The following is a 26514-nucleotide window of genomic DNA, read 5'->3' as shown; positions in this document are numbered from 1 at the left end:
TGCCTGACTGACTTGAAAGAGGAAGAGGAAGGGTGAAGTGGCGTCGAGAAATCCCCAGTCAGCAGTGATGCACTGTACTGCGTCATTTGGAGTCCAAGGAAGGCTGGATGAGTCACATTCTTTGGGAATGAACATCTCCAAAAGGAATTCCACTGGTTTCCTGTCCCATACAATGAGGTCTGGGGAGAGAAAGAGCCAAACGGGAAATGGCATGGCTGCGGGTGGAAGCTTGGATGTGCATGCTGCAATACAAATGGACCATTAAAATGTTTCCATTGTGCAGTAAATGAGTTGCTGGTGAAAGGCCAATGATTACTGTCCTGTTATGTCACCTTATGAATATAACTGAAAAACGATTTTACAGCACTTATGAATGATTACATGAACAGCTCATATGACTTTGAAATTATGTCATATGAGAGCTATTATTTCACGGCACACCACCAAGTCCTTTTATGGTTCAAGTTCCTCATTCAGCCCTTTGTGAGCCGAGTTCTGCAGCAATAACAAAGCAGTGATCTGAATCCTTGATCCTTGCTCGGAGACTGGGCTCGGTTATGTAAGCCCCAGTCAGGATCTGACAATTCGGAGCACTGGGGGTGTGGGGGGGTTTGAGCCAGCTAATTCCTTGGGAGAGTGTTGTTAGCCTAGACCATTTGGGGAGCTCTCAAGGGAGAGACGTTGCTCTGGTCTCTCATCAGGCAGATGACAGAACGTTGCGTGCTCCGCATACTGTACTCATCTCGACCATGATAGCCTCGCTGCACAGGCCATATCCCTGGTTCATTTACTCATTGTCTGATAATAACAAGTGTCTCCTTTCTGCTATAGTCAATTACATCTTCATTAGGCTGCTAACTCACTAAAAACAAACCAGCATTGTGCATAGAGATATTAAGTCTATGTGACATTTATTATCAGGATGCCTGAGTCTATAGGTGAAAGCTGCAAGGGGCAAAACATGGTCTTTATTATGTCTTCATCTCCTAAGACCATTCTACTGTCTCATGATAATATCAATTCATTTCAATTTATCAGCTAATGAACTCAGTTCATCCATCATTTTCTCTGTCTGTTATCTAGATAAACAAGGCGACTGGCTGACATATTGCCCTCTTAGTTTCATGTGCTGACAATCAATTGCTAGTCCCATAGTAATTAACAGATAAACAATATGGAGGTTGTCCCACATGGCAAACTGATATATTATATCAGATCCCACTGAAAAGCAATTCATCTAAAGATGATAACAGTACAGCTTAATTAGCTGCCAGTGATTTTTCTAGTACAAATGACAATGTGGATTAGAGCAGGTAAGCGCTAAGTGTGTCAGCAATATCAAGTGCAGGTCCTGATATGGAGCAATTGGACTGAAATATATTGTAGAAAAACACCATGGGAAACAGGGAAACTACACAGAAGTGAGTCAAAATCATAAGCCTTTCAGTTTCATCTGCACTTGACCATCATTGTTGCGGTTCTTCCTTGCAGTTCCTCTGAAAACAGGATGTGCCCTTCGTTTTGTGAAACTTGAGGGAAGTTCCTTCGCGTTGAAGCAAACTTTGTTTGTTACATTCCTGAACAGCTGTGGCCTCAATCAGTCATCCTCGCCTTTCTCTAAGTGGAACAGACAACGGAGGAGGAGCAGGTTACCCTATACTACCCTTGTATAATTCCCTATTGTTTGAACACTCTCGATTTCTCTTTTTGTCTCTTCATGCTCCCATCTTTCCTCTCTATTATACAGTATGTCTCTATCCAAGTTTTAAGTTAATTTTCTCTCACTACTCTGTCCCTGGAGCATTACAATCATCCCCCCACACCCTCCCCCCCTCTCTTGCTCTCCTCCCTCTCCCTATTCCCCTCTCTCCCAGTGCCAAGTCCCGGCCCGGTCAGCAGGGTTAAATGGTTGGCCAGAGTTCAGAGGAGGACTGAACTCCCTGAACAAAGTGTCTTTTAATGAGACATAAACAGACAAGGAACAGTATGTTAAATGTTCCGCCTTCCTTTCCTTTGGCCGCCGCCATTGAAACAATGTCTAAAACCAGGTCCGCCCAAGCAGTTTACCCACAAGGCCACTGGTATGGATGATGGGTCATATCAACTGTCATGGGACATTAAGGGGAGAACGACAATTCAATGAAGCGCCAACTGTCTTTGTTCCAAGACAGAAAAAACATTAGACTGTCATCCTCAAAGCTTTCACCACCAACGCTCTGAAAACATCTGTATCAGAGGATGCTACGCTTGAGATTCCAGTAAGCCCCATAACACTTATATAGAAATGGTGTGAAGATTGGCTATTGGTTACTTCCTCATTCTGCTCCATGCTAACCTCAGCTGTGGTATTTAAAATGTCTCCTTTAGCAGAAAAATTCATTTTGCACACATCAGCCGGATTATACTGCTGATGTCAGTCAATGTAAAATCACAAGTCACAAGTAAAATATCACAACTAGAGCCTCAACATTCACCTCTGCCTCGTCTGTTTCTCTAAGCCTTGTTGCTTTGACAACAGGGAGGAGATACCTGTAGACTTATATAATGGATGACATCCGTTAGGACTGATGCTGCAATGAAATGACAGCAGAAGATAAACATTTGGAACTCAGCTATGATGGATAAGCCAGGGTCGGCAAACTCCTAAGATTCTCTTTTACAGGCAGAAACTCGAATTTCCTTCCTTCATTCAAAGGATTTATGGTAATACAATACAGCAGATTCAAAGCCCCTGACAAGAATTACTAACCAAACACTAAATGACCATTGTTTTACTCTCAGCACAAATGACGCACTTCCCAACTTAAGCTGTCTTCAGCCGGTGTCTGAGCTAAATCTGTGGGTTTCCTGACTCTGTGGCAGAAGTGAAACTCAAAGCATAATCAGAACAGGCATGCAGGAAGCAGAGGCACAAACAAAGAAGAATGGGTGAAGGGCTGCACAGACATGTGGTGTGACACTAGCACCATCCAATTTTGGGGATGGTGAAAGTGTGTGCTCATCGAATGCAGTTTGTCTTCAGTACTGTCAGGAGTATTTTTTAGAACACCGAAAGGCTTTCAAAACTGTCACCCGTGAGATGTATATAGAGTCAGATATGGTCAGCGAAGCCAGCGACTGAAATGAATCTGCAACCAGATTACATTTGCTTGTGTATTTCAAAGTATAATCAAGTAAAAAAAATCAAATGTGGTACCAAATACAATCAAAAAGTATCTTTATTGTGCATTCTTCTGGTCTACGTGCCAATAGCTGTACAACACTTTACAATATGAAACAAGAATATTAACAAGAACTGTACACTGAATAACTTCGAAACATAAATGGCATTTGGTATTACATAGCAGATCTGAACGCCACCAACTCAATCATGGGAAATTTGTTTAAAACTAAAAGAGCTTAATATAATAATTGACAATGAGACAAAAGGCACTTCCTTTAACAAATATGGCAGTGAGGACTTCAGGCCCTTTACTGGCGTGGCATTTAAATGAATTTCAAATGTGGCATAAACAAGCCCTCTGTCCCCTAGAGAGCGTTCTCTCAAACACCCTGACAGATGGAAGCTCTGTCTAGTTCCTGAATATGTCACACATCCTGGACTTGATGCTGCAGGGACGTCGTCTTGCTGAGTGGACGCGGTGTTGCCAGGGGTCTGATGGTGTTCTTGCGTTTTGGAACAGAATGCCCTTTTAATTCCTGATGTTAACCTTTTCCCCCGGAGCAGCCAGGGGAGCGTTTGCTCCCTCAGATCTGCTCTGGTTTAGATCTGCCTGTCTGCTCGGCAGTAGCCAGCCACGTCGCCCCTGGCCTGTTCTCCTCCCTTCCACGTGCCTCTCTCTCTGCTCACATCTCTGTCAGGGAAAGAAAACTACGAAAGCTTAGTTGCTAGAATAGGAGAAAAAGCACACAGGCATATAAACACGCACACACACACACACACTCATTAGCGTGCAGAAACCTTGTGAAGATGCCGGGGGAGTTATGATTCATGCGTAACAGCACTTCTCTGTGCGTCAAGCACACTGATAGCACTGGATGCATGTTTTGTGTTTTGTGTGTGTGTGCGTGTGGCCACGCATGTGTGCATGGGCCTCTGCAACACCACTGCCTTAGCGCTGATAGCAGGAACTTGGTGCTCATGTAGTCTAGTGTGCTATTATCACTGAAGGGCGTGTAGATAGCCCACCTGAGTCCCCAGACATGGCATTTACACACAAGAGGTGCTCTGAGATAAAAGGGAGGGGGAACTACAGGGTAGAAACGTGGCGACTACTACACACTCTGTATCTCATTGTGTAACAAACATACGCTCTGTCAACGTCTCAGCTACCATTACTTACTGCAGCCTGCTGGCTTGTCAGCTTAAGTGCTAAAGGAATAAAGAAAAGATTGAGTGATAGGGGGTGTAACTCTCTTAAATACGCACCAGCAAGTTCCCGGTCCAAGCTGTCGATAAAACTCTGAAGTTCCGTTGTGTCTCCCAGCTTGGCTGTAGAAGGAGGATAGAAAGAAAAGGAATTTGAGAGACTATGGTGAAAAAAAAGAGAAGAGCAATGGAACATTTCTGTGGAGAAACGCAGCTCAGTTCAGTGGTATTTCCTTTGGACCAAAAGCTGAAAGCTAATCTAACTTGCAGAATTACATATGGAGCAAACTGCTTTTGGACTGGAAAAACAACATTCTCAGCTTCTTTTCTACAAACTGAGATAAAACTCATCTTAAGCTGTATAAAACCCTGCAGCTTGACGAAACCCCATGGAACCCTGCGGGATCTCTGATGTAACTATCTTTAGGTATGCTGTGCTAACAGACAGAGTGATTGACACCTCCTGTTCACCTTCCAATGTTTTCATCCATTGAGATTTAACATTACTCACACACACACGCACACACAAGCTACTCTCACCCCTACATAAGAGCACAAATAGCCCCTGCAGGGGAACTGGGAGGGGGGCAGTCACAGCAGCCAGACTTTGTTGTGTAAAAACAAAAGAGCTCCCATGTTAATGTAGAGGGTTTTTTTGTGTGGCGACGATAGTGATCAGAGCAACAGTGATAGCGATCACTGTAAGAGCGAGGGCTATCTGGATGAAGATAGGCTGATGGAAGCCTCTAGTACCTTTCGGTGCCAGCGTTATGCCTGCTGTGTGAAGCTCCTCCTCGCTGGTGTTCAAACTGTTTCCCAAAGAAGCCTCGCTGCCTGGGGGAAGGCAGAGAGAGAGACAGAGAGTGGAGAGAGAGAGGGGAGAGAAAAGAGAACAAAAGAGAAACACTGAGGCCAGACTATCGAAATGATCAACAACAACAACAACAATCTAACACACTCCAGGAGCTGCTCATAATGATAATAATATGCAATAAAATGAAGGTAAATGCCTGTTCACTGTCGGTAACTCCCAAGTGTGAGCTTTTGAAACTGGGCCTGCCTGATGAAACGTTGGGGGGTCTGACTAGTTTCAATAATGACCACACATGGGACCAACAAAACACAATTGCTTCTTTTATCTCATAAATATAGACAAACACAAAACAGCAACAACAAAAGATAAGACAATTAGCGAAGATAGCTTATAGACCCGACCATAATTGCGGTTCATTCCAGTGCCACAGCTATTGTTACGAGCAAACAGCCATTTTAATAAATACATCCAGGGATGTGTCATCTTGTACCACTAATTTCATATGAATGAAAGGTGTCAAGCTGCAGTTGTGTGGGCTGATAAAAGGGGGGGAGAAGGAGCTCGCCCAGCGCCTGTGGGGACTCCACACAATCTCACTCGCCAGCAACTGATGCACAAAACAATATCTTCCCTTCCTTCCTCTTTCTACACAGTAAACAAATGTTTTCTTAATCACAGCAATGGTGGAGTCACACTGTTCTAGGGGCGACTCTAGTCTGTTACTCACTGTAGTCTGAGTCCTCGACTCCACTGTCGTCCCCCTGCCCGCTGCGACTCTTGGCCTCCTCCAGGACCTTGTGGTAGGCGGAGGGTCTGCTTTGGGACGGGGCCCTCAGCTCCTCCACCACGTCCTGGAACTCCTGCAGCAGCTCGCCCAGCTCCAGCTCCAAGTCTGCAGGGGGGAAATGTGACAGTGTGGTTGGAGGGAAATCACTTAATTTCACTGGAAGACGAATTTAGGGTCGTCTAAGGATATTTCAGAAATAAAGTATTGATAGCCTATAAAATATGTTCCGTAATCTAATTTTAAAACAATCGACAGGGGGAATCACATTAAAAACCCTAATTGAAACCAGGGAACTTAAAATAGTGTTTGTTGAAATAAAGAAATCTAAGAGTATCTCAGTATTTTTTGATATTTTTTGAGATGGTGAATAACTTAATAAATAATATATCAATCTTCTGTGTGAGAACTAAATGAAATAAAATATAAGCCAATAGCCTATAAAGTTGAAGTGTGTATCAGTGGGCTATATCAGAACCAACTGGCTGTATGAAAAAACTTAATAGCCTATAATAAGGCATGTAAAACAGCTAATAGCCTGTAAAACACCTGGTCTATAGGCTGTGTATTCTAAATTCTATGTTTCAGGCTGCAGTAAAGCAACATTTTAGGCTTTTCTTTAGGCTAAATGCAGCATCATAAAACCAGGGATGCAGTGGAGGGTAAACCCACCTGAACCCTGAACTGAGCTTACCCACAGTTTTTTTTTACCGCCTTATTAGGCTGACATAAATAAGATGAAATGATCCCCGTGGAGGAGTTAGGCCGTTAGAGTAGCAGGAAGTATTAGGATACAGCAAGAAAAAGAGAGAATAAATAAGGACATAACTAAATGACGTTTCTGTAAACATACACAACCGAAAATGTCAGCACTAGAACATGGTAAGAAGCAATATATGAATGAAAGTATGAAAAGGCACAAACTACAGTATTAAAAGAGTGTGAGGAAATAGTAGCAGTAGGCGGCTACCTACTGGGGCAAAGAAAACACACTGAAAAATACATACAGTGAGAAAATATATGACAGGAAATGGAGAACACGAGGTAAAACAATATGTGAAGTTACAGAATACAGTGCAAAAATGTACAAAATCTTTTACATTAATTTAGTATAGTTTAAAGTAAGTAATATCAAACTAACATGAAGATAAACTAGGGATGAGGCAAGATAAGGATTTTGAGGGGGAAATCAACAAAATAATTAAAATTGATTTTTATATTGGTGGTTGTTTTCCATGATGATCACTGACACGAGGTCATAGTTTAGCCACCATTTTATTTACCACTACATCACTGAACTAAACTAATGGCTCGAGTAGTCTTAAGACTCACCTGTAAAGCTCTCTGCGGACATTCTGGAGGAGTGGAATAAAACACAAGGCTGCAGTGAGTCTGAATTCACAGCGAGTTCAAGCTGACAAGTGGGGCTCGGCGTTTATTATAAAAGCCCTCCACGCCCGCTCAGCTAGCGGACTGAACCAGCCAATCACTTCACAGAACAGCCTCTGAGGTTTACCGTAGCCGGAGAAGTGGGCGGAAAACTACAGTAGGTAAAGGAAAAGAAAAAAAAAACTATGAATGCAACAAAACGTAATGGCACAAGAAGACAGAAATAGAACCTTATGCAACCGAGGTCGCTATTTCTAGGCCTACACCTTTTTCCCATGGCCCTAAGAAAGAAAGAAAGAAAGAAAGAAAGAAAGAAAGAAAGAGATGACTGTTACATTCACAGCCTGCAGACACGGATTGTATCAACTGGTCGTAGTCTAATTGCCCCTATTCTACTGTTGAAGTATCTAAGTGGGAGGAAATTGATCACAGGTAGCCTGCCGGCTGCCGTTATAGACTTTCTTAATAACACGATTAGGCTCCTTCAAAAACGTATTCTTTAACGTGTTCTTATATTCTTTAGAGATATCGTTATCCATACCTGTACTTTTACTGTTTGATTTTTTAGACAAGTAGTGAGTAGCTACAATGGGATTTATCATAGTTAAACACTATCATTCTGAGCTTCACCTCCTATGATTGATACAACCCTTGTTGATATCCCCAGACATTGGAGAGATAATGACCAATTCAAGTGGGCCAGGTCACAACAGGTAATCAGGTAATTTCGTTGAAAGTAATTAAATCCTTTAGTATTCTTTACTGAGCTACTTACCTTTCCTTAGCTAATTTTCTGCACAACTTACTGACTCTGAATTAAGTAAAATTCAATTGTACTACCTCTAGAATAAAATAAGCAGCAGAATATTATCATTGCGCTACCCGCGGTCGCAACGCAATCCCCTATTCCGGCGACAGAGGGCACTCATGCGCAATTTCTGTTGGAGCTCCCACTGCACAACAGCAAAACGAAGGTGGGCTATATCACCAAATTCGAGTTGAAGTTACCATGCATGTTTACCAGAGAGGAAACAATATTAGTAATTTACATATCTAATTTGCAGTAGCCTATATGTTCCTATATGAATACAGAGAGAAATATTAAATATTGCAGTTCAAGGCATAGGCCTATATGTATTTATAAAGACCTACTCAGCTCTAGTGGTTAGACAGGCTCCTGGAAATTTGGATAACAGTGGCCAGTGATTGATAGTTCATTTAAGTCTAAGGTGAAAGTGAAAAACACAAAAGCAATAAACAGTTGACAGTTGTTTTGGTAGCCTGCTTATTGATTTTAACCACACAGATTCCTTACTGTGTCCCAACCTTATCAATTACACACAGCATACTTGCAAACAATAGCCCCATGTTTACTCATACTTTACTTCAAAGAACTAAAACCACAAATGTACAAAAACTTCGTTTAAACTAATGCAGGAAAACCTGTTGTACTGACTTGTTCTAGTGTGTCAGACCGCCTTGAAAGGTTAAGCGTTGTAGGAGGGGCATGTAATGAATTCTGCCTTCAGTGGCACAGGTATAGGTTCCTCCTTCTGTATTCAGCATTCACTTGCTGGCGGAGAACTTGGGTAACATGTGTGAAGGCTAATAGGCCATGGGACTCCTGATAATATGAACTTGGCTGGACTACTGCAGGTCAGTGAATGAAAAACAATACAAGGATTATCTGATCTTAAAAAATCTCATTACTGTCACATGCTAGAGTTCCTTTTTGATGGAGGGAAAAAGTTAAACTGTTGATTGTATTTCTTTGGTATCCACTTTTATGAAGACCAAATCTAGTGAATGTGTAATGTAGCTACAGTAGAATTGGGAAGTCCTTGACTTATTGGGTTACAATACTATTTTATGCTAGGGATAATATGAAAATTAATACCCATTCAACACCTCTTTAATGATCAGGAAATGGACTGATGAGAATATTTACGAAAATGTAGAAATATGTGCAAATGTGATTATTGCTTTATAACACCAACATGTTTTGTTTGTTAAGTGCTGTGGGTTAGAGTAATCGGCTCATGAAGTGAAGGGCATCACATTACTCTGTCTGCACGCACAGTCCCCGCTTTTAAAAGAGCTCACTGAGGCATGAATGCGAAAGTTTAATCTTATCATTATCTGTGGAATTTTCCATCAAGTGTAACAAAGAAATCAAAGGGAGTCCAGTCATAACCGATAACACGATGCTCCTGTTCTTTCTTGCAAATGAATGCTCACTGCTTGTTTTCCCCACATTAGATGCTGGTTATGGTCCATGTCAGGCAGATCATATGTGGCTCTGTCCGGTTTTCCATTCCAGAGGAACAGGAGGCCGGCATTCTGGTCGGGTCACTTAGTAAACACTTCTCCCCTCCATACCAGCTCCTGACTCAGGAGTACCTGTGGATGGATAAAAACACAGGGAATTTCTACACCACTGAGCAAAAGATGGATCGCGAGGCCCTCTGCCCCGAGGAGACAAAAGCTGAGGAATGCATTATCACACACAATGCCATTGTGGGGCCCTCAGGAGACCTTATACAGTTTCCTGTGATCATAGAGGATATCAATGACAATCCTCCTCATTTTGAAAACAGTGAGATTCACCTGAGTGTGTCAGAGGACGTGACTGTGGGGACCAGTTTCCTATTGGATGACCAGGCCCAGGACAGAGATATTGGTCGTAATGGAGAGTTGCAGTACCACCTAGAAGGTTCTGATGGGGTTTTCAGTTTAATGGTGGAAAAGGGTCCTGTCATTATGCTGGTGGTGCAAAGAGCTCTGGATAGAGAGACACAGGACCAGTATCAGATGACTCTGGTGGCCACTGACTGTGGCTCGGACCCTTTAAGTGCTACAGTGACTCTGACTGTCAAGGTGACCGATGTTAATGACAACTGTCCGAGCTTTAGCTCTGACAGCCCGCGCAGTGTCACCATCCCCGGGGACTCCCCCAAGGACAAGGTGGTGGCTCAGGTCAAGGCGACAGACCCAGATTTAGGCCCCAATGCTGCCATCGTTTACTCCCTCAGTCCCAAGGTCTCTGAGCGGGCCAAGAGGCTCTTTAGGCTGGACAGCCACACCGGGCACATCAGACTAACGCAGGACCTCCAGAGTGACAGCTCAGAGGAGCTGGTGTTGAAAGTGTTAGCTAGTGGCCATCACTGCCCCCCAGCAGACACTCAGGTAACCGTATCTGTGCTCCCCACGGCAAGCCAAGAGCTGGCAATAAAGATCGGGTTCATTGCGGAGCATCAAAACCAGACTATGGTGTTACCAGAGAACCAGCCCCCCACTGTCTTGGCTGTTTTAGAGCTTGGGGGGGACAGCAGCTTTAAAGGAACATCTCTTACCATTGAGGGAGAAGTGCCTTTCATATTAAGCCCGCAGAATGGCAAATATCTTCTTTCCACATCAAAGCCTTTAGACTACGAGATGAAAAGTGAATATCATATTTCTGTGGTGGTGCATAGCCCATCAGCTGAAGGATTTGTGAGCACACGCTCTAGGCGAGAGATCAGAGTGCTGGTGGTGGATGTCAATGATAATGCCCCACGTTTCCTCCAGTCTCACTACCAGCTGGAGGTGGAGGAAAACAACCAGCCAGGGATGTCACTGCTGAGGGTCACAGCTTCAGATGCAGACAGTGGACGCAACGGCAGGGTCAGCTACAGGCTGGGCAAACGCACATCTACCATCTTTAAAATGGACCACGTGACAGGTCAACTGTCTGTGTCAGTCTCACTGGACAGGGAACAGCAGGATGTGCACACACTCACTGTGTTGGCAAGAGATAGCGGCTCTCCTCCCTTGGAGTCAGTTGCCACAGTATCCATTCATGTTCTGGACCAGAATGACAATGCACCAGTTTTCCTAACCCCTCACTTCATCTTTTTCATCCCTGAGAACATAGCACCGCTTGCCCAGGTGGGTAAGGTGGGGGTGGCAGACCCAGACAAAGGGGAGAACGGGAACGTAGACATACGTGTTGTAAACAGCAGTGGACCATTTGTTGTGGACAACACCCAGGGGACGCTACGCTGCACCACAAACCTGGACCGAGAGACAGATGACCGCTACGAACTACACCTGCTGGCCAGCGATAATGGCCGCCCCTCTGCTTTGACCTCCACCGCCAGGGTAACTGTCTTTGTGGAGGACGTCAATGATAACCAGCCAAAAGTGATCCTTCCCAACAGCAACCTGTCCTGCCTGAATGTCTCTCCGGCAACCATGGCAGGCACCATGGTAACGAAGATCTATGCCATTGACGAGGACTCAGGACTGAATTCGGAGATAACGTACACCATCGCAGCACGAGAGCCAGCCCAGCACAGCAGCCCCTTCTGGTTGGACTCAAGGTCAGGGAACATCACCTTGGCTCAGAGCCTGCTAGGGAAGGACCTGGGAATGCATCACCTGTTCATCGTAGTCAGTGATGGGGGGAAACCAGCTCCGCTCCACACGACTGTTTGGGTTAATCTACTGGTCAATGAGACTATGGAGCCCTGCCACCTGGACAGTGTGCCCAGGTCTCTGCCTTACAGGTTGGCACAGACGCCCTCAGAGGCACCCATCTGTGAGATGGAGGAGAGGGCTTCAAGATCTGCTCAGGTGATACTGTTAGTGGGCCTGGGTATGATGTTGGCATCCATCTGTCTGTCTGTGGTGACAGCTGTTTTGTGCCTGAAACAGAAGAAAAGACGTTCACAACAGAACAAGAGGGGACATATTGAGGAGAATGAAATTCCACTCAGGCTCAAAGAGAAATATCACTCTGATGAGTAACAGAATAAAGCAAACACTGTGTAATCCTTGTTTGTACAGTGTCAAGTATGAAAACAGCCTGTGAATTAAATACATTTTCAATATTTGTGTAAGGCTCCATGTATTTTCATGCCTGAATTCTTTGAATTATTCTGATACACAATGCAATCACAGATTTATCAACAGTAATCGCAGCAATCTGTAAAACTGCAAAATACTGTGGAAATGAAGTTGATCTACTTTACCAAATCTGATAACATTATAAGCAACCAGGAAATAAGGTAAAATCTGATTGATGAGTCAGGCGTTTGAAGTTACCTGCACATTTAGACTGTCTTGCACCCCTTCTGCCATGGATGGCTGAGTGTATGCAGGTTTTCATTCCAGCCAAAGACTACAGCAGATGATTTCACTGATTAGTACACCTTCAGCCAGAGAGGAGGAACTACTCAGTGAAATCACTTGCTTTAGTCTTTGGTTAGAATGAAAACCTGCATAGACTCGGCCCTCCATGGCACACGGTTGAATACCCCTGATGTACATCTCATGTAAAACAGTAAAAAAAAATATTTTGATATAGGTATCTGGTGATATCTACAGTATTAGCCACCATAAAATAGAATATATCACAGCAAGACATTGCTAAAAGAGCAGTAACAGTCATTATCTATAGGGATTACTCTCCATGACCCCTGCGGCGAAAAGAGAACACCAAGCTGTGGGCTGAAGACTGAGGTAATGGTCCGCTAAGCTGATTGGGCCTTTCTCAGATTTCCCACTTTGAGTGATGGGGAGTCTAAGGTATTTAGACGCACAAAAGGGTTTAATGTTCCTCTGGTGGGGAGGTGATGAAAGTCTCTCAAGGAGCAGCTTGGAGAAGGCCACTGAAGGGGAGAGGGAGAAGGACCGTGCGGACAGGTGAGAGGCAGCGGAGGCAAGGCACACCACCATCTCAAGTCACGGCCTCACTCCTGTTACCTGATAGTGCCTCTTCTCACCCACACAGTGTTGGATCTCACCCAAAGCCACAAAAGCGACCATACTGTACCTAGTAACCCAACAGGCTTGCCGCTTTGATGACAGATGTTTGGTCTGAAATCACACTGTGTTCAAAGCAATCCTTTACTAAAGGCAGTTTGCTCTTTGTGTAACTGAAACAGTTGTATGCTGAGAAACAAATAAGATATCAAACCAGGTTAAGTGATACATTAAGTATGAATGAGTCAGGATACAAGTTGTTTTAATCTTACAAATGCATAAACATACAAAAGAGGCCAGTCTCTTTAATGTTTCTGATTTTAAAAAGGAAAATGTTTTATAGCCTTATGGTATAAGGCTGTAAAACAAAACTATGGAGGGTCCCTTTCCAAGTACATCTGTATTTGAAAACCATTTACAACAAGCATGTACAACAAGCTGGTTAATGCTTTCAAACACTGGTGAACACGGTGTGAATAACATGAGTGGCGTCCCTATGAGATAGCTGCTCAAAATTCAGATGAATAATCTAATTGTATTGTATCGTGAGACTTGCTACGCTAATAGAGAATAAATGAAGAGTTCAATTACAAAGTGAGATATCCACTATTTGACAAAAAAGTGGCATCTAGTCTTTCAAAAAGACTGACAACATGAAATTAAAAGATGCAGAAAAAATATTTGACATTAACACAGACTAGGCCTGTGGTATATATAGATATATATATATTTTTTTTTTTTAAAGACAGATGTTATGTCCTTGGTTGACAACATTTTTTTAGGCTGGATCCTCAATATTTTAGAGATATTTAGACATTCAAATTCAGTTTACTTTTCTCTAAAATTAATATAGTATTTTGGAATTAAACTCTTTTAATGCCTATCGCTATAAACATGCTTTGGCAGGAGAAAGCCTGCCATCTACTGGACAAACAGGAAGCCAATTCTAGCTCTTTATTTGTGGTACTTGGCCAGAGGGAGGAGATGAATCAGAGGACAGTCACTCTCTCCTCACAGTCAGGTCGTCTGAGACCAGCGACGTCTCTCTGCTGGCTCTGGTCAATATATACGAATTTACAGCACATCTTTTTAATCACATTTACTATTCTGAAGCTTGAGATTTGATATTGGGGTGTGGGGTTTACTGAGTTGATATGAACAAAGAAATTGGCACTGACCCAAAAAGCCAATGGATTATTTCAGAGATATGTCTACATCTCTGTGTTAGTTTAAGATCACAAATGGCAAAAAAAAAAAAAAAAAGACTCATGGAATTAAAAATCCAAATTAGTCTTTTTCTGTTAAAGAAACTCACTTTATTGGTGTTAAAAATACCACAATACCAAACATTACAGAAGTCAGTCAATAATAGATGCCATCTACATCTTTTCTAACCCTGGAGGACATCGCCTGACTGTGTGTTCACAGGCCTTAATGTTTTTCAGTCACAATCACCTTCCCTGTTCATGGACATGCGGCATCTCGCCTCCTTCGGTCCCACAGCCTATCTGCATGATCCATGAGCTGCTTCTCATTCCTTTTTATTTATCAAGCTGAAAATGCTGCCAGTCCAGGGGGAAGCTCTTGAAAACGAAAGGCCTTGGCAAAACCCTGGACTTGTTTGCCCTACAGAGGCTTGAGATGACCAACACACAGCAGAGGTAGCTGGAAATAAAAGATTTGTTTTTTGCCACTGCTCTCTTATGCAAATGCACGATGCTGCTGCTTCCCAACAATGAACTAAGTAAATTTCTGCAAGCGCAAGAAACCTTGACCTCCTCATTATTCTCCGCCTTGAACCCGGGCCCGCAGTTCATTGAAAAGCGACATTGTTTCTTTAAGATCGGACTTGCAGTCATCAGCGGGTCTGTCCATTGTTGGGGGAACAGAAAGCGAGTTGAGATTGATATACGGGGGCCGAAGACAAGTTGCGCATATTATCAGCGGACCAGCTGCAGTGCAAGCAGCAGTAGCCAACAAGTCCTGAACGCATCCTTCCAGACATGGGTAAGAAAATCCAGCCAATGGCATCTACCTTTAATTTGCTTTTCGCAGATAGACTACTTTATACTATCAAATCTGCATTTCATTTTATGTGATTGCCCAATGATATGAATGGGTCTATAAGAGGGCATCAAAAGTTATTACGTTTTTTTTTTCTTTCAGTTTAGAGGTCGGCTACTCACCGGCTGATGCTCCACTGATATTATGAGATTTATTTCATGCTTGAGATGGCAGGGCTACTTTCAGAAGAGCCTTGTCGCATTTGCTTTCAGTCACAATCTTTCTCAATTTCAAAGGGCCGAACTTAGCCTCAGCTATGCATTTCTTTTGAGAACCAGGGCTATATTTTCATTTAAGTCGCAACCGAGAGACTGTAGACTTCCTTGGTTCAAAGAATGTGCTTCACCTGTTTCCTTTGGCTCGTGATGTCATTAAGCGGGGTTAATTGGTACTGGCTGTATCAAGGCAACAGGCTCATGGTCTACCACTCTGCAGATTGTTTCATGTTTGAAGTTCTGGATAATGTGCCCAAGATGGGGCTACTTTATAGACATTTATTTGTGCATAGCTATATATAATTGGCATGTTTTTTTTTACTTAGTTTTCTTCCTTCCCAAATAAATAATACTGAACGAGTATTAAATGGAGTTTATTTGCTAGTTTGCTAACAGACTACCTCTTCCATGCTATAGTATGATTATGCAATCTGGATGGCAAACTGATGGCACAGTTGGTGTCTCTTTGTCTCTCTCACACACACACACACACACACACACACACACACACAGACAGCAAACAAGTACATGTGTCCAATTAAAGAGCTCTCTACTTGCCCCGCCCACCATCTGTGCTTACTGTAATGGTACCAACCACAGTCTGTCTACTTCCATTGTGTGTGTGTGTGTGTGTGTGTTTGTGTCTGTGTGTGCATGCACGCATGCGTGTAATGGCACACATGCACACAGTTGCATTGTTTATTTATAAATTTGCTTTTCCCCTACTTCCAACATAGACAGCACTTTCACTTCCTTGCTCCCGTGGCTCTCCAAAAGGAAATATCAGTGTGTGTGTGTGTGTGTGTGTGTGTGTGCGTGTGTATAGTGTATATATATGTGTGTTTGTGAGTGTATGCGTGTCAAGCATAGAGGTGCCTCTGGCCTTTGTTTGCTTGACATTGGTGGCCCTTGTACCCCCATGATGCTGTGGGACAAAGCCTGTTGTCTCTGCAGTCACAAAAGCAGCCTCTCTCTCTCTTTTACTCTGTCTCTCTTCTGTGTCCTCCCCCTTTTCTCATACTCTCCATGCTGGGCCGTGAATGGAGTCAGGGTGTGAGCTGGGGTCAGTGCAGTCAGTGCAGGCACATCCCCATGCCCTTGGCCCTTGGCATCCATTCAAGCAGCACATGACTATGAGGAAGAATGCACAGCTTTAGCAGTACCAAGTGAGCAGACCAGTCCAACTCGGGGAACAAAGTGTTTATGGCTGCAGCTGGATGCATAGTGACATAATAGCATGGTCTCTGCCTTTATGGGATGTTGTAATTCGGTCCACATTAACACTAGACTGCAAGTTCAAGTGTCCTGGTTGCTCCATTGGCTGACACACATACCATGCACTTGCAATGTGGTTTGAAACCAACTTATGACCTATACCAGCCCATCTTCCTCTCATCTTTTCTGTTTCTCTCTTCAAAAACTCAACTCACCTTCAAAAACATAGATGATGTTTTCTGTGCTGTCTGTCATATCAAAATGCATAATGTGACTTGCCTTTCCGTGGCGCTGTGTCTGACTAACAGGTTGCTATGACTGCTGCATGCGCTGCTTGGGTGGGGTGCCATACTGCTCCCTGGTAGCCACACTGCTGTGTTTCTCTGGCATTGCCCTCTTCTGCGGTTGTGGGCACCAGGCACTCACTGAGACAGAGAGACTCATCGAGACCTACTTTGCCCGCAACCTTCAGGACTACATCACCCTTGCCTACATGTAAGTGATCAAGTTGAGCATTCCCATCATTAATGAGCGACCTTGAAGACCATTTGGATTTCTCGAGTAGACCATATCTCTATTCAGATCATAATGGTTCTGCTGTAGATCTATTTTAACCCTGTATTTTGACTAGTTTTATTATTTTCCTCCTCCTTCAGCATTCAATACTTCCAGTATGTCATCTATGGTCTGGCCTCGTTTTTCTTCCTCTACTGCATTGTGCTGTTGGCTGAGGGCTTCTATACCACAAGTGCTGCCAAACAAACCTTTGGAGAGTTCAGGAGCACCATGTGTGGCCGCTGCCTCAGCTCTACGGTGAGAGGCCAAGAGTGGGACTAGTAAAGGGGCTCGGAGATTGTATGGGATTAATACACATATCGCTCCCTGGTGGGTGCTGAGCCGAAAATCTTCAGGCTGCTAAAACCTTTGGGGACATGCGAAGATAAGCATACAGTGTGTGTTTGAGCAGTGCAGCGGGCTGCCTATATTTGACACTGGGGGAAAGATGTAAAAAAAAAAAAGTTGAGAGTGGATGGATGAGGAAGAGAATAGCCGGTGAGATAATAAGGAAAGCTAATCAGGGAATAAAGTGAATGCGGTCGTCAGTGGGTACTAAGTGAGTTAATATAGAATGGACTGAGCTGATGTCTTATGTGCATCAGCTTCTTGTGATCATGCACCCAGATGTTAACTCTGCTTCCTCCTTCCTCCATGTGTAGTTTATAGTGTTGACGTATGTACTAGCTGTGCTGTGGCTGTTGGTGTTTGCCTTCTCCGCCCTGCCCGTCTACTTCTTCTACAACATGGACGCCACCTGCTATACCGTTGAAGTTCTGACCGAGACCCCAGCCAGTATCAACCAGCTCTGTGTCGATGCCAGGCAGTACGGTGAGGAGAAACCCCCTTTACGGCAATCTCTGTATTCCTACACTACCAGTCAAAAGTTTGGACACACCACATTTTTCTTTATTTTTACTATTTTCCACATTTTAGAATAATAGTGAAGATATCAAAACTATGAAATGGAATTATACAGTGACCAAAAAAGTGTTAAACAAATCAGAACTATCTTATATTTTAGATTCTTTAAAGTAGCCGCCAAGGCAAAGGCTTTGGAAAGAAATTCATATATAGGCATCAACTTCACTGTTTATAACAAATTTCAAGCATTTAAGCATAAGGCTTTCGATAAAAATGGCTTTAAGATAATGAAAAACATAGTACATTCAATTCAATGCTTCACACAAAATGTATTCAGTTCATCTTGGTCTGTAATTAAAGAGAGAGAATTGATAATAGAAATTAAATCGTCAACAGGGTTACTGCCGTGGAATGCGGTGCCAGGAAAAGCTTGTGGAATGACTCTGTCCACCATTTGCAAGACCAGAGAGGTGAGTGCCAGGAAATTATTCAGGTTCTGCCGTCAATCCAAAGTCTGTAACTCGCCTGACATGAACTGAACTAGTCCTGTTATCGTCACTGACTCTGCTCTTTTCCTCTCAGTACCGAATGACCTATGACCTGTACATCGCTGCCTTCGCCGGTGCGGGCATCACTCTGTTGGCTCTGGTGAGTGATTATGCCTCGGCTGGGGCCAGTTTGGCTGCAGTTCCCCGCCGGGGTACAATAGTGTTATGGCTCATGTGACTCTGTGACGCTCAAAGTGTAGGCGGCGAGGCATCTCAGGCCTCCATGACTGATGACTTTCGTACTATCGCTCTCTGTTCCTTCTTCTCAGCTGACACAAACATCATAATAGTGCCGTAATGTCTGGTGGTTTTCCAGCCAGGCAAATGGCGAGCCCATTATACTTGCATGCCCCATTACAGAAACTGTTATACGGAAAGAATCTGCCATCTAAATTAATGTCATTAGCAGTTAATCGCTTTTGTTTTTTTTGTTTTTTCTTATTTATGGAGTATAAGGATGTTATGGGTTTATCTTCTCTTGAGTGCTGTTCTGACACTTTCTGTCTCCCCCTTTTCCTTCCATAGCTCACCTATATTGTGTCAACCACCTATAACTTTGCGGTTCTACGGTATCTGGGCAGAAAGGGCATAGGGGCACGGTGTTAGGCTGGCCAGATTCCTGTCTGCTCTCTCACTACTGCTACTATCGAACACGGGGACCTAACGGGACGGCAGCACTTCTCTCCTACCACCTCCTCTCCACAGAGCCACCTGTGGTGTTGGCTCCTTGGGCCATGGACTCATTCACCAATCTGTCATTTTTCTCACCAAATTGTCTTTCTGTTTTTACTTTTCTCTTTTTGGAAGAATATCATTGAAATACTTATTACTAGACTTGTTTTTTGGGGATTTTTTTTGGATTCTTTCATTTTCAGTCTTTCATTTCAATGTTTTTAGTGCTTGCCTTTTTTTTATGTCACCAAAATATTTGTACATATTTGATTTTGATATTTTCTGAGGTTAGTGTGTACAATACATTTTAGTTTCCCCATCACTCAAAATGCAAATAACACACCCCTAATACAATAACATAGGTAATAAATAACATAACCGATTTGTTTTGCAGCTAGAAGCGTTATGGGGAATAGGGATTATAGGTTACCATGGCTACCATCCCTCACATCTGGTTGCCATGGTGGCAGACAAGCATGCATTTGCAGTCTCACTCTGACCTCAGGACTTTTCTCACGGGCTTGAGAAAAGCCTTAACAATGGAGTCATGCCTGCTTTAAAAGCTGGCCAATAAGGGGCCAGTTGTGGGGGCCACCTGCACTAGGAGCCTCTGCCAAGGGTTAGATTACATGTCAAGGGAGAGGGTCCTCTGGACAAAGAGAGGGCGAGACTTCTCAAAAGCCTGAATGCAGCCCTTCTGTGACGGCAGCCACACACACAACACATCCACACACTGCTGCATGACCCCCCCACCCCCATCCAATAATGGCAGAGATGGATTCAGAGCGACGAGCAACTAAAGGAATTTTAGATTTGTTTGAGTGGTTTCTTTCTGAAAAAGAGACGTACTTGTTTAGTTGGTTTATACTGATCTAGAAAGGTCTGACATTGTTTTCTCTCATAATTTTGAGATGGCAAAAGTACTACAGGTGCTTACTTATCTAGCGACCTCATATTATTAGACCTAAAACACACTGAGGTGTGACTCCCCCTGCTGTTGATGCATGACTGAGGTACTATTATAGAGATAGGACAGCTTTGTTTTGTCTCTAATTCTGTAGGAATGTTTTTGTAGTTATTGTATAACACATCGTTTTACTTACTGTAGGTAAATTTACTGCTGATAATTTACACTTTGGGTATTACTAACAAAACCTTTTTGCAACATAATAAGTAGATTATTCAATTTGGTGGAAGCTTTACCCAGCTGTGAGCGTTGGTTTTGTGAAGTGGCAGCTGGCTGTTTGTTACATGTTTTCATGTGTTGGTAATATTTGATAATAAAAGAATATTCTTTGAAGTATTCATGCAGTGCCTGAGAAAACATTTGTCTGTATGGCTCTGTGCATGTCTGGGTCTGCAGTGTGTGGTGTAACAGGCACTCCATCCCTGGCCCGCTGCCACATCTAGGGGCCAAGGTGTTTTGTATTCTCTCCTCTTTTGTCCACAGGTGCACTGTTCCCTCCACTTGGCTGTGAACCAGGTGCACCTGAAGGAGCTGAGGCACAGGAAGGAGGAGGAGAGGAGGGGCTTTGACCTGTATGGGGGGCTGCAGAGGGACAGAGGTGGGACACTGTGCTCTCCCTACCCCGCAAACCTATCTGACACCTAGTGACAGCGCCTCCAGCTTTGCTCTAGGAGCCATAATTACCATCACAGTTGAGCTGGTCATCCAGATCATACCAGTTTCTTGGAATTTTGAAGCACAATGTTGGCATTTGTTGCACTGATTCCCTTCATTATTTTGTTGATGTTCTGATTAAAAAGTATTTTGTGTTAGATCTGAAGTTATTTGTAAGATGATACCAATGCAGTTGGGAACTTTTGTCTCCTTTTGTTTTTAAATAAGGTCATTGAACTGAGCCATAAGGGTTCCTGAATATTTAGTGCTCACTTCCCAAAATGTTGGTCTGTATTGAGCCCTGCCAATAGAATCTATACTTTCTGCATTAAGTTAGCTAGTATTTACTCAAGTCAGAGGTTAAAATATGCACTGACGTTGTCTTTGATCGGCAGATGGGATAAGAAATGTTTATCATTGGTATTTTGTCTTAACTTTTCTCTGCCTAGGCCTGATTTCTTAAATAAAAATGCAGTGCTTGCTTGATATTCTTTTCATGAAGGGAAAATATGAAACTGTTAAATGTCTCCAAGGTTACCACACTCACTTGGACATCAAATTCAAACACTTTTCAAGGTCTTGGTGAAATTCACGGACTGGCATGGTTGGGGTGAGACGTGATAGTGGTAAAAATTGGACATGAAAACACCAAATTTTTTACTCGCTATCTCCATCTAAGAAATCATGGAGAAATTATTAATTTTCAAGCCGTTTCCATATCAACACAAATCTCCATCACTGGGTTTTCCTCAGGATGTAAAGTGTTGATGCTAGTATGGAGAGCGGAATTGATGAATTTGGGGTGTCATATTTTAATAAAGTACTTTCAATTCCATCCATTAATTTTCAGAAACTTTAAAGCCTTATCTCAAATCCTTTAAGGATTTTCAAGGCCCACAGGAACCCTGGGTGTCACAAGCATCAGCACAAAAAAACACACAGTCAAGACAGTTCTTCCATTTGGTATGTCGCATGTTTTATTTGTAGCCGAGTATTGGATAGTATTCACCACTATGCCAATCTGACACAACCAGCCTCATCCTCCATAGTGCAAAAAGAGGACTTATAGAAGTTGTACATTGGATCAACAACAGATAATCAGGATACATAGCCTTAACTTTCACACCGCTTAAAGCACACTCATGGGGTGAACGAGTGAAACAGACGTTCAGTATCATTTTGTACCGTGTTATAAAATGAATGCCCTTTGCTAAATTTACATAAGCCATTAATATGGACAGCCCAGAGAAATTAATTTTTACATTCTTGGATATTACTGCAACATAAACAAACAAAACAAAAAAAATATGAGATGAGATTTGGTTACAGTGCCATAAGACAGCATCATGAGAGCAACATAGGTTATCAAAAGACTACTAGCTTATACAGAAATTCATTGATTCTCAGGTATTAATGTTAAAATTCAGGCTAAGGTTGTGGTCGGCTACATTATCTTACCGGGAGAGGAAACAAGTCGGTACAGTAAGGAGACAGTATTCTGCTTAACCCAGAAAAAAATTAACACTGATAAAATAAATGACTAACTTCCAGCCCTCATTTTCCCTTTGGATTAATATAGGTTTAGGCTATATTCTGTTAAAATGCCCTATTCAGTTCACAGTAAATAGATCTTCTCTCATACATTGTAGGTACCTGTACTCAAACACACTTCAGAAAATACTTTATAGTAATAGCATGGACAACAGGCCATTTTCTACAGGCCTAGATTAAACCAAAGAACCATATTAAAAGTGAATCTGACAGACAGTGCTTGCTTAAACTGGTTTCACTTCCACAGTGAAGCTCTTGTAATGGTCACCATTAGGCTGCATACATACTGAAATATGACGCAATTTGAATTTTTCAATTGAAAGGCAAATAACCTGACCTCAGGCTGAGCGATAAGACAAGCAGAACAGAAAAGGTATGAGAACATGTAACGTAACCATAGTGACTTTGTGCACGCAACAGATGAAAACATTTTATCGTATTAATGCAACCGTTTTGGTTGTACCAAATGCTATTCAAGCACCTATCAAAATACTGAAAAAAACAGAATTTAAACAATGTCTGAAGCATCAAACCATATTATCTTCTTGAACCTTACAGACAGACACACACTGCTGCCAACCTTTGGCCGACAGCAGTAAAACCAAAGGGACAAAAGTCAAACATGCCTGTGGTAAGGAAGCCTATTATGTAAAAACAGTCAAATCAAAAGTACCATTCACCTGAACAAAGTTAAGCATCAACAAGATTATTCTCACAATACTCAGCTGTACGTTTCACTCAGTATTGTATGAATGGACGTAGGAGAGGTGATGCACTATCTACACATTAAAAGGTAACATCGTTATCCTTGTGCTCAGGCTAATTCACATTCAGCTGAGACCCAGAATGAGCTGACTGACAGTACAAGGCATATGTAATATATCAGTGAAGCAGAGGAGACCTTCAGAATACAGGCAAAGCTCAAGGACCGGAATGTTAAGGCCTGTCAGTGCAATCAGCAAATCAGACAGACAGGATTACAGACATGCCAAAATTATCACCATTATTATTATAATCATAACCACCTCTACTCAGCAAGAAAAGAAACTCCAAAGACCACCTGATCAAACACTGAAGCCAAAAGTAAATATCAGACCACAATAATTGTCTGGAAAAAAAATATGGACCTGCCAAAAATAACATGTTGTTGGAGGATGTAAATGTGCTTCACAGGAAAATAAACAGCAGTTTATTTTAACAGTAGCAAATGCATTAGTATTATAGAGAAATGCTGGACTATACCCAGTAAAGAGGCCCTTGTACAGGTAATGGGAAATAAGAATGATCTAATACTGCAGGTCTCATACACCCGACACCTCTGGCTAAGCTGTAGAAGGGCGGTAATGGACATAATGCTCAAATGAATACGAGTACCACAATAGCTTGTACCAACTGCTTATAGAGCTGTAATATTACAGCCCACAATTCCCTTCCCTTTGAAGACAAACAGGGTCATCTTTCCTTTTTTGTGCAGCAATCATTTATCCTCCTGGTACCTCAATACGTGTTTGTCATCATATTGATGTTGTCAGCTCTGAAGCACAATGTCTGACTGGATCGGGAACAGCGTCACTTACAGACATTGCCTGTGTTCCATGTACTCCATTAGCGATCTAGCCACTGCCGACAGATCTGACAATGAAATAAAGCGATGCTGTATTCAAAGTACCTCTGAAACCCGAGTAAAGTCAGCTTACAGACAGACAGTGGAGCAATTACAGTATGAGGACTACGCCGCTGTGCCACAAGCAGACTGTGCTCTTGGAGAGAGGACAGGCTGCCGTGGACAATATTCTCTGGTCCACTGGATTAATACGGGACAAATTCAAATAATTACTTTAGAGGGACTATTTGATAAAACCCCTGCACAGGCAGACAATGCTTAAACTGGGTAAAAGTGATAATTTCTTGTGCAACACTGCTGAAAGCAGGCAGAGTACGAAAACTGAGTGTGCCTGTTATAATGTACCTTGGCTGGAGCAATATTCCAACCTTCTGAATACTGTCTGAATCTGTGACACAACACTCCTTAGAGCAGCTTTATCTCATCCACATAATCTTTAGAGGATACTGTACTCAGTAGCTCGTACCTACATGTAGCGTAGACAAAACCTCACTGGCTCCCAAAACTGCTAAAGGCAAGTTTCAGCCAGAGACATTAAGGAGGGGTGGTTTCACACCAGACCAATCAGCAGCAAGAAGAGCGGGAGGTTTTGCGGTTGCCATGGAGATCGATCGTGCTGCTCAGCAGCGCGTGGTCGATCTGGTCCTCAGCAGCCAGAACCTCCCTGACAGCCGCTTCGAACGCAGCCGTGACATTAGTGTCGTCCTTAGCACTGGTCTCAAAGTAGGGGCAGCAGCCGTTCTCCTCGCACCAGGCCCGTGCCTCGTCCTCCCCCACCTCCCTGTCCTCCTTGTCCACCTTATTGCCCAGTACCACAAAAGGGAACCGCTCAGGGTCTTTAACGTCCGAGTAGTACATGAACTCCTTCTTCCAGCAGCCCAGGTTCTGGAAGCTCTGCAGGTCGTCCACAGCAAAGGTGAGCAGGCAGCAGTCGGCGCCGCGGTAGAAGGGCGTGCGCAGGGACTTGAAGCGCTCCTGGCCCGCCGTGTCCCAGATCTGAAGAGTGACCAGGCGCCCGTCCACCTCCAGGTCCCGGTTGAGGAACTCCACGCCAATGGTGTGGAAGGACTGGGAGTCGAAGCGGTCCGTGACGTAGCGGTTCATCAGGGAGGACTTACCCACCCCACCGTCCCCCAGCAGGATCACCTTCAGCAGCAGGCTCTTCCCGCTCATCACGCTACCTCCCACCCAGCTGGGCCTCCTCACTGGGTTACGGGCCACCGGGACCAGGCCTCCACACCAGGTGGCAGACCAGGGTCAATTTAACCTAGAAGAGGAAGGAAGTCCAAAAAAAGATACTTATTTGACAAGCAAAACACAGAAAGCGCAAATCATCATTACACAAAAGAAAAGGGAAGAGACTGACTTCTGAAAAAACACACACGACTCCCAAACCTGCTAATAAAGCTGATGATTCAGAGTAGATAAAATACAGAGGGGAAAAGTAAGGCGATTCTAGCAATGTCTGTCTTCAACAGCAAATAAACTTTGACTTCTACCAGAAAGAAATGCCATATCTGATGTGTAATGCTTGACTAGTTTCAGGGACACACTGATAGGGTGAATGACCGAGAACTCTGCCCCGGCTCACAGTTTCACAGTCAAAATGGTTTGCAAGTTATGGCTCAGGCTGAAGTAAGTAGGCCACTTCTGGCTGACTACAGCCTTATTGTTTACTGACTCATTATGATTTTTTCTAGACATGGTTTCCCACTAACCCTGAACACTTAACTGAACAGCAGTGTCAGTCCGTTTTAGTGTAGTAGACAAACACTACTTTAAAAGACAAAGGGCGGCAATACTTCCATGGAATGAAATGCATAATAGATAGGGTGTGGGAGTCCCATCCAACAACAACAACAGGGGTGAGTCAGGAGCATGAGCTGACTCGGAAAACAACCACTGCGCTTGCGCTGACCACAAAACATGCACCAGCTTGCTGTCAAACGTGGCTGACCATCCCTTATCAAACTGCTTCGTTGATGGACAGATGCTTCATGGTTAAACGATACCGGAGTAAAAAATAAAAATAAAAAATCTAAAAAGTTTGCCTAAATACATCGCCTGTATAGCAGTTTAACAAGCTGCCCAGCTAACTAGCTAGTCGGCTATCTATGGATGAGGCTGCTTGCTTGTGTGTTGCTGCTGCTTGTTGACATCTCCGGCTGCTAACCGTTAGCACACACTGGCTAATAGTGAATAAGCGACTCAAACAAGAAAAAAAACTCAATCTAAGCTGACAAAAACATATTTTCCGGTAAAGCAATATATATATATAAATGACTTAGTATTATATAAAAAAAAATATCTCTTTACTCATCCTGTACCAAATTTTTGGTGTTGCGTGGCTTGCCCAGTTTCCCTGCATCTGGGATTGACTGCCGTGCGCGTCCCCATCGACAAACGCCGCACGTACACGCCCCCAGTCAAGCCGCATGGTCCTAAAGGCCATAGGATTACTGCAACTATTTGTGTTTTCCATAT

General features: G+C 43.2%; 4 protein-coding genes across 5 annotated transcripts; 2 read left to right on the top strand and 2 right to left on the bottom strand.

The window, feature by feature from the left end:
* Positions 1-3200: 3200 nt before the first annotated feature.
* On the bottom strand, positions 3201-7414 carry LOC139648861 (regulator of cell cycle RGCC). 2 transcript variants are annotated; one of them, XM_071525104.1, is made up of 5 exons: positions 7300-7414; positions 5911-6075; positions 5123-5203; positions 4430-4492; positions 3201-3871 (listed from the first exon to the last, which is right to left on the bottom strand). In XM_071525104.1, exons 1-5 carry the CDS (start codon positions 7319-7321, stop codon positions 3858-3860), a joined length of 345 nt encoding a protein of 114 aa, XP_071381205.1. In that variant the 5' UTR covers positions 7322-7414; the 3' UTR covers positions 3201-3857. The 2 variants fall into 2 exon arrangements, with proteins under 2 accessions (XP_071381205.1, XP_071381213.1); XM_071525112.1 differs by having other exon boundaries at positions 3201-3854.
* A 1519-nt stretch (positions 7415-8933) lies between these two features.
* On the top strand, positions 8934-12201 carry pcdh20l (protocadherin 20-like). The gene is made up of 2 exons (XM_071525299.1): positions 8934-9012; positions 9616-12201. Exons 1-2 carry the CDS (start codon positions 8989-8991, stop codon positions 12142-12144), a joined length of 2553 nt encoding a protein of 850 aa, XP_071381400.1. The 5' UTR covers positions 8934-8988; the 3' UTR covers positions 12145-12201.
* A 2903-nt stretch (positions 12202-15104) lies between these two features.
* On the top strand, positions 15105-20819 carry plp1a (proteolipid protein 1a). Its single transcript, XM_071525050.1, has 7 exons — positions 15105-15108; positions 16904-17090; positions 17252-17408; positions 17813-17981; positions 18411-18484; positions 18597-18662; positions 19088-20819. The coding sequence occupies exons 1-7, from the start codon at positions 15105-15107 to the stop codon at positions 19166-19168; spliced, it is 738 nt and encodes a 245-aa protein (XP_071381151.1). The 3' UTR covers positions 19169-20819.
* Positions 20820-21815: 996 nt separating this feature from the next.
* Positions 21816-26397, bottom strand: rab9b (RAB9B, member RAS oncogene family). The gene is made up of 2 exons (XM_071524973.1): positions 26358-26397; positions 21816-25297 (listed from the first exon to the last, which is right to left on the bottom strand). Exon 2 carries the CDS (start codon positions 25201-25203, stop codon positions 24595-24597), a length of 609 nt encoding a protein of 202 aa, XP_071381074.1. The 5' UTR covers positions 25204-25297; positions 26358-26397; the 3' UTR covers positions 21816-24594.
* Positions 26398-26514: the final 117 nt, after the last annotated feature.

The sequence above is a fragment of the Centroberyx affinis genome, unplaced genomic scaffold (genome assembly GCF_046629955.1).
Source record: "Centroberyx affinis isolate AG114_WGS23_722 - 3 ecotype Tasmania unplaced genomic scaffold, CSIRO-AGI_Caff_v1 ptg000108l_1, whole genome shotgun sequence".
NCBI classification, from domain to species: Eukaryota; Metazoa; Chordata; class Actinopteri; order Beryciformes; family Berycidae; genus Centroberyx; species Centroberyx affinis.
This window is presented reverse-complemented; position numbering and strand designations above follow the sequence as displayed.

Bases quoted from the DNA above. Each gene is read 5' to 3' on its own strand.
- LOC139648861 (XM_071525104.1), bottom strand. From the start codon at position 7,321: ATGTCCGCAGAGAGCTTTACAG. The intron at 5,204-5,910 runs GTGAGTAACAGA...GCCTTCCCCCAG, and splicing joins AGTCGAGGACTCAGACTACA to GCAGCGAGGCTTCTTTGGGA. The intron at 4,493-5,122 runs GTACTAGAGGCT...CTCCTTCTACAG, and splicing joins CATAACGCTGGCACCGAAAG to CCAAGCTGGGAGACACAACG.
- pcdh20l (XM_071525299.1), top strand. From the start codon at position 8,989: ATGAACTTGGCTGGACTACTGCAG. The intron at 9,013-9,615 runs GTCAGTGAATGA...TCCCCACATTAG, and splicing joins ACTTGGCTGGACTACTGCAG to ATGCTGGTTATGGTCCATGT.
- plp1a (XM_071525050.1), top strand. The intron at 17,982-18,410 runs GTGAGGAGAAAC...AATCGTCAACAG, and splicing joins TGTCGATGCCAGGCAGTACG to GGTTACTGCCGTGGAATGCG. The intron at 18,663-19,087 runs GTGAGTGATTAT...TTCCTTCCATAG, and splicing joins GCATCACTCTGTTGGCTCTG to CTCACCTATATTGTGTCAAC.
- rab9b (XM_071524973.1), bottom strand. From the start codon at position 25,203: ATGAGCGGGAAGAGCCTGCTGCTGAAGGTGATCCTGCTGGGGGACGGT.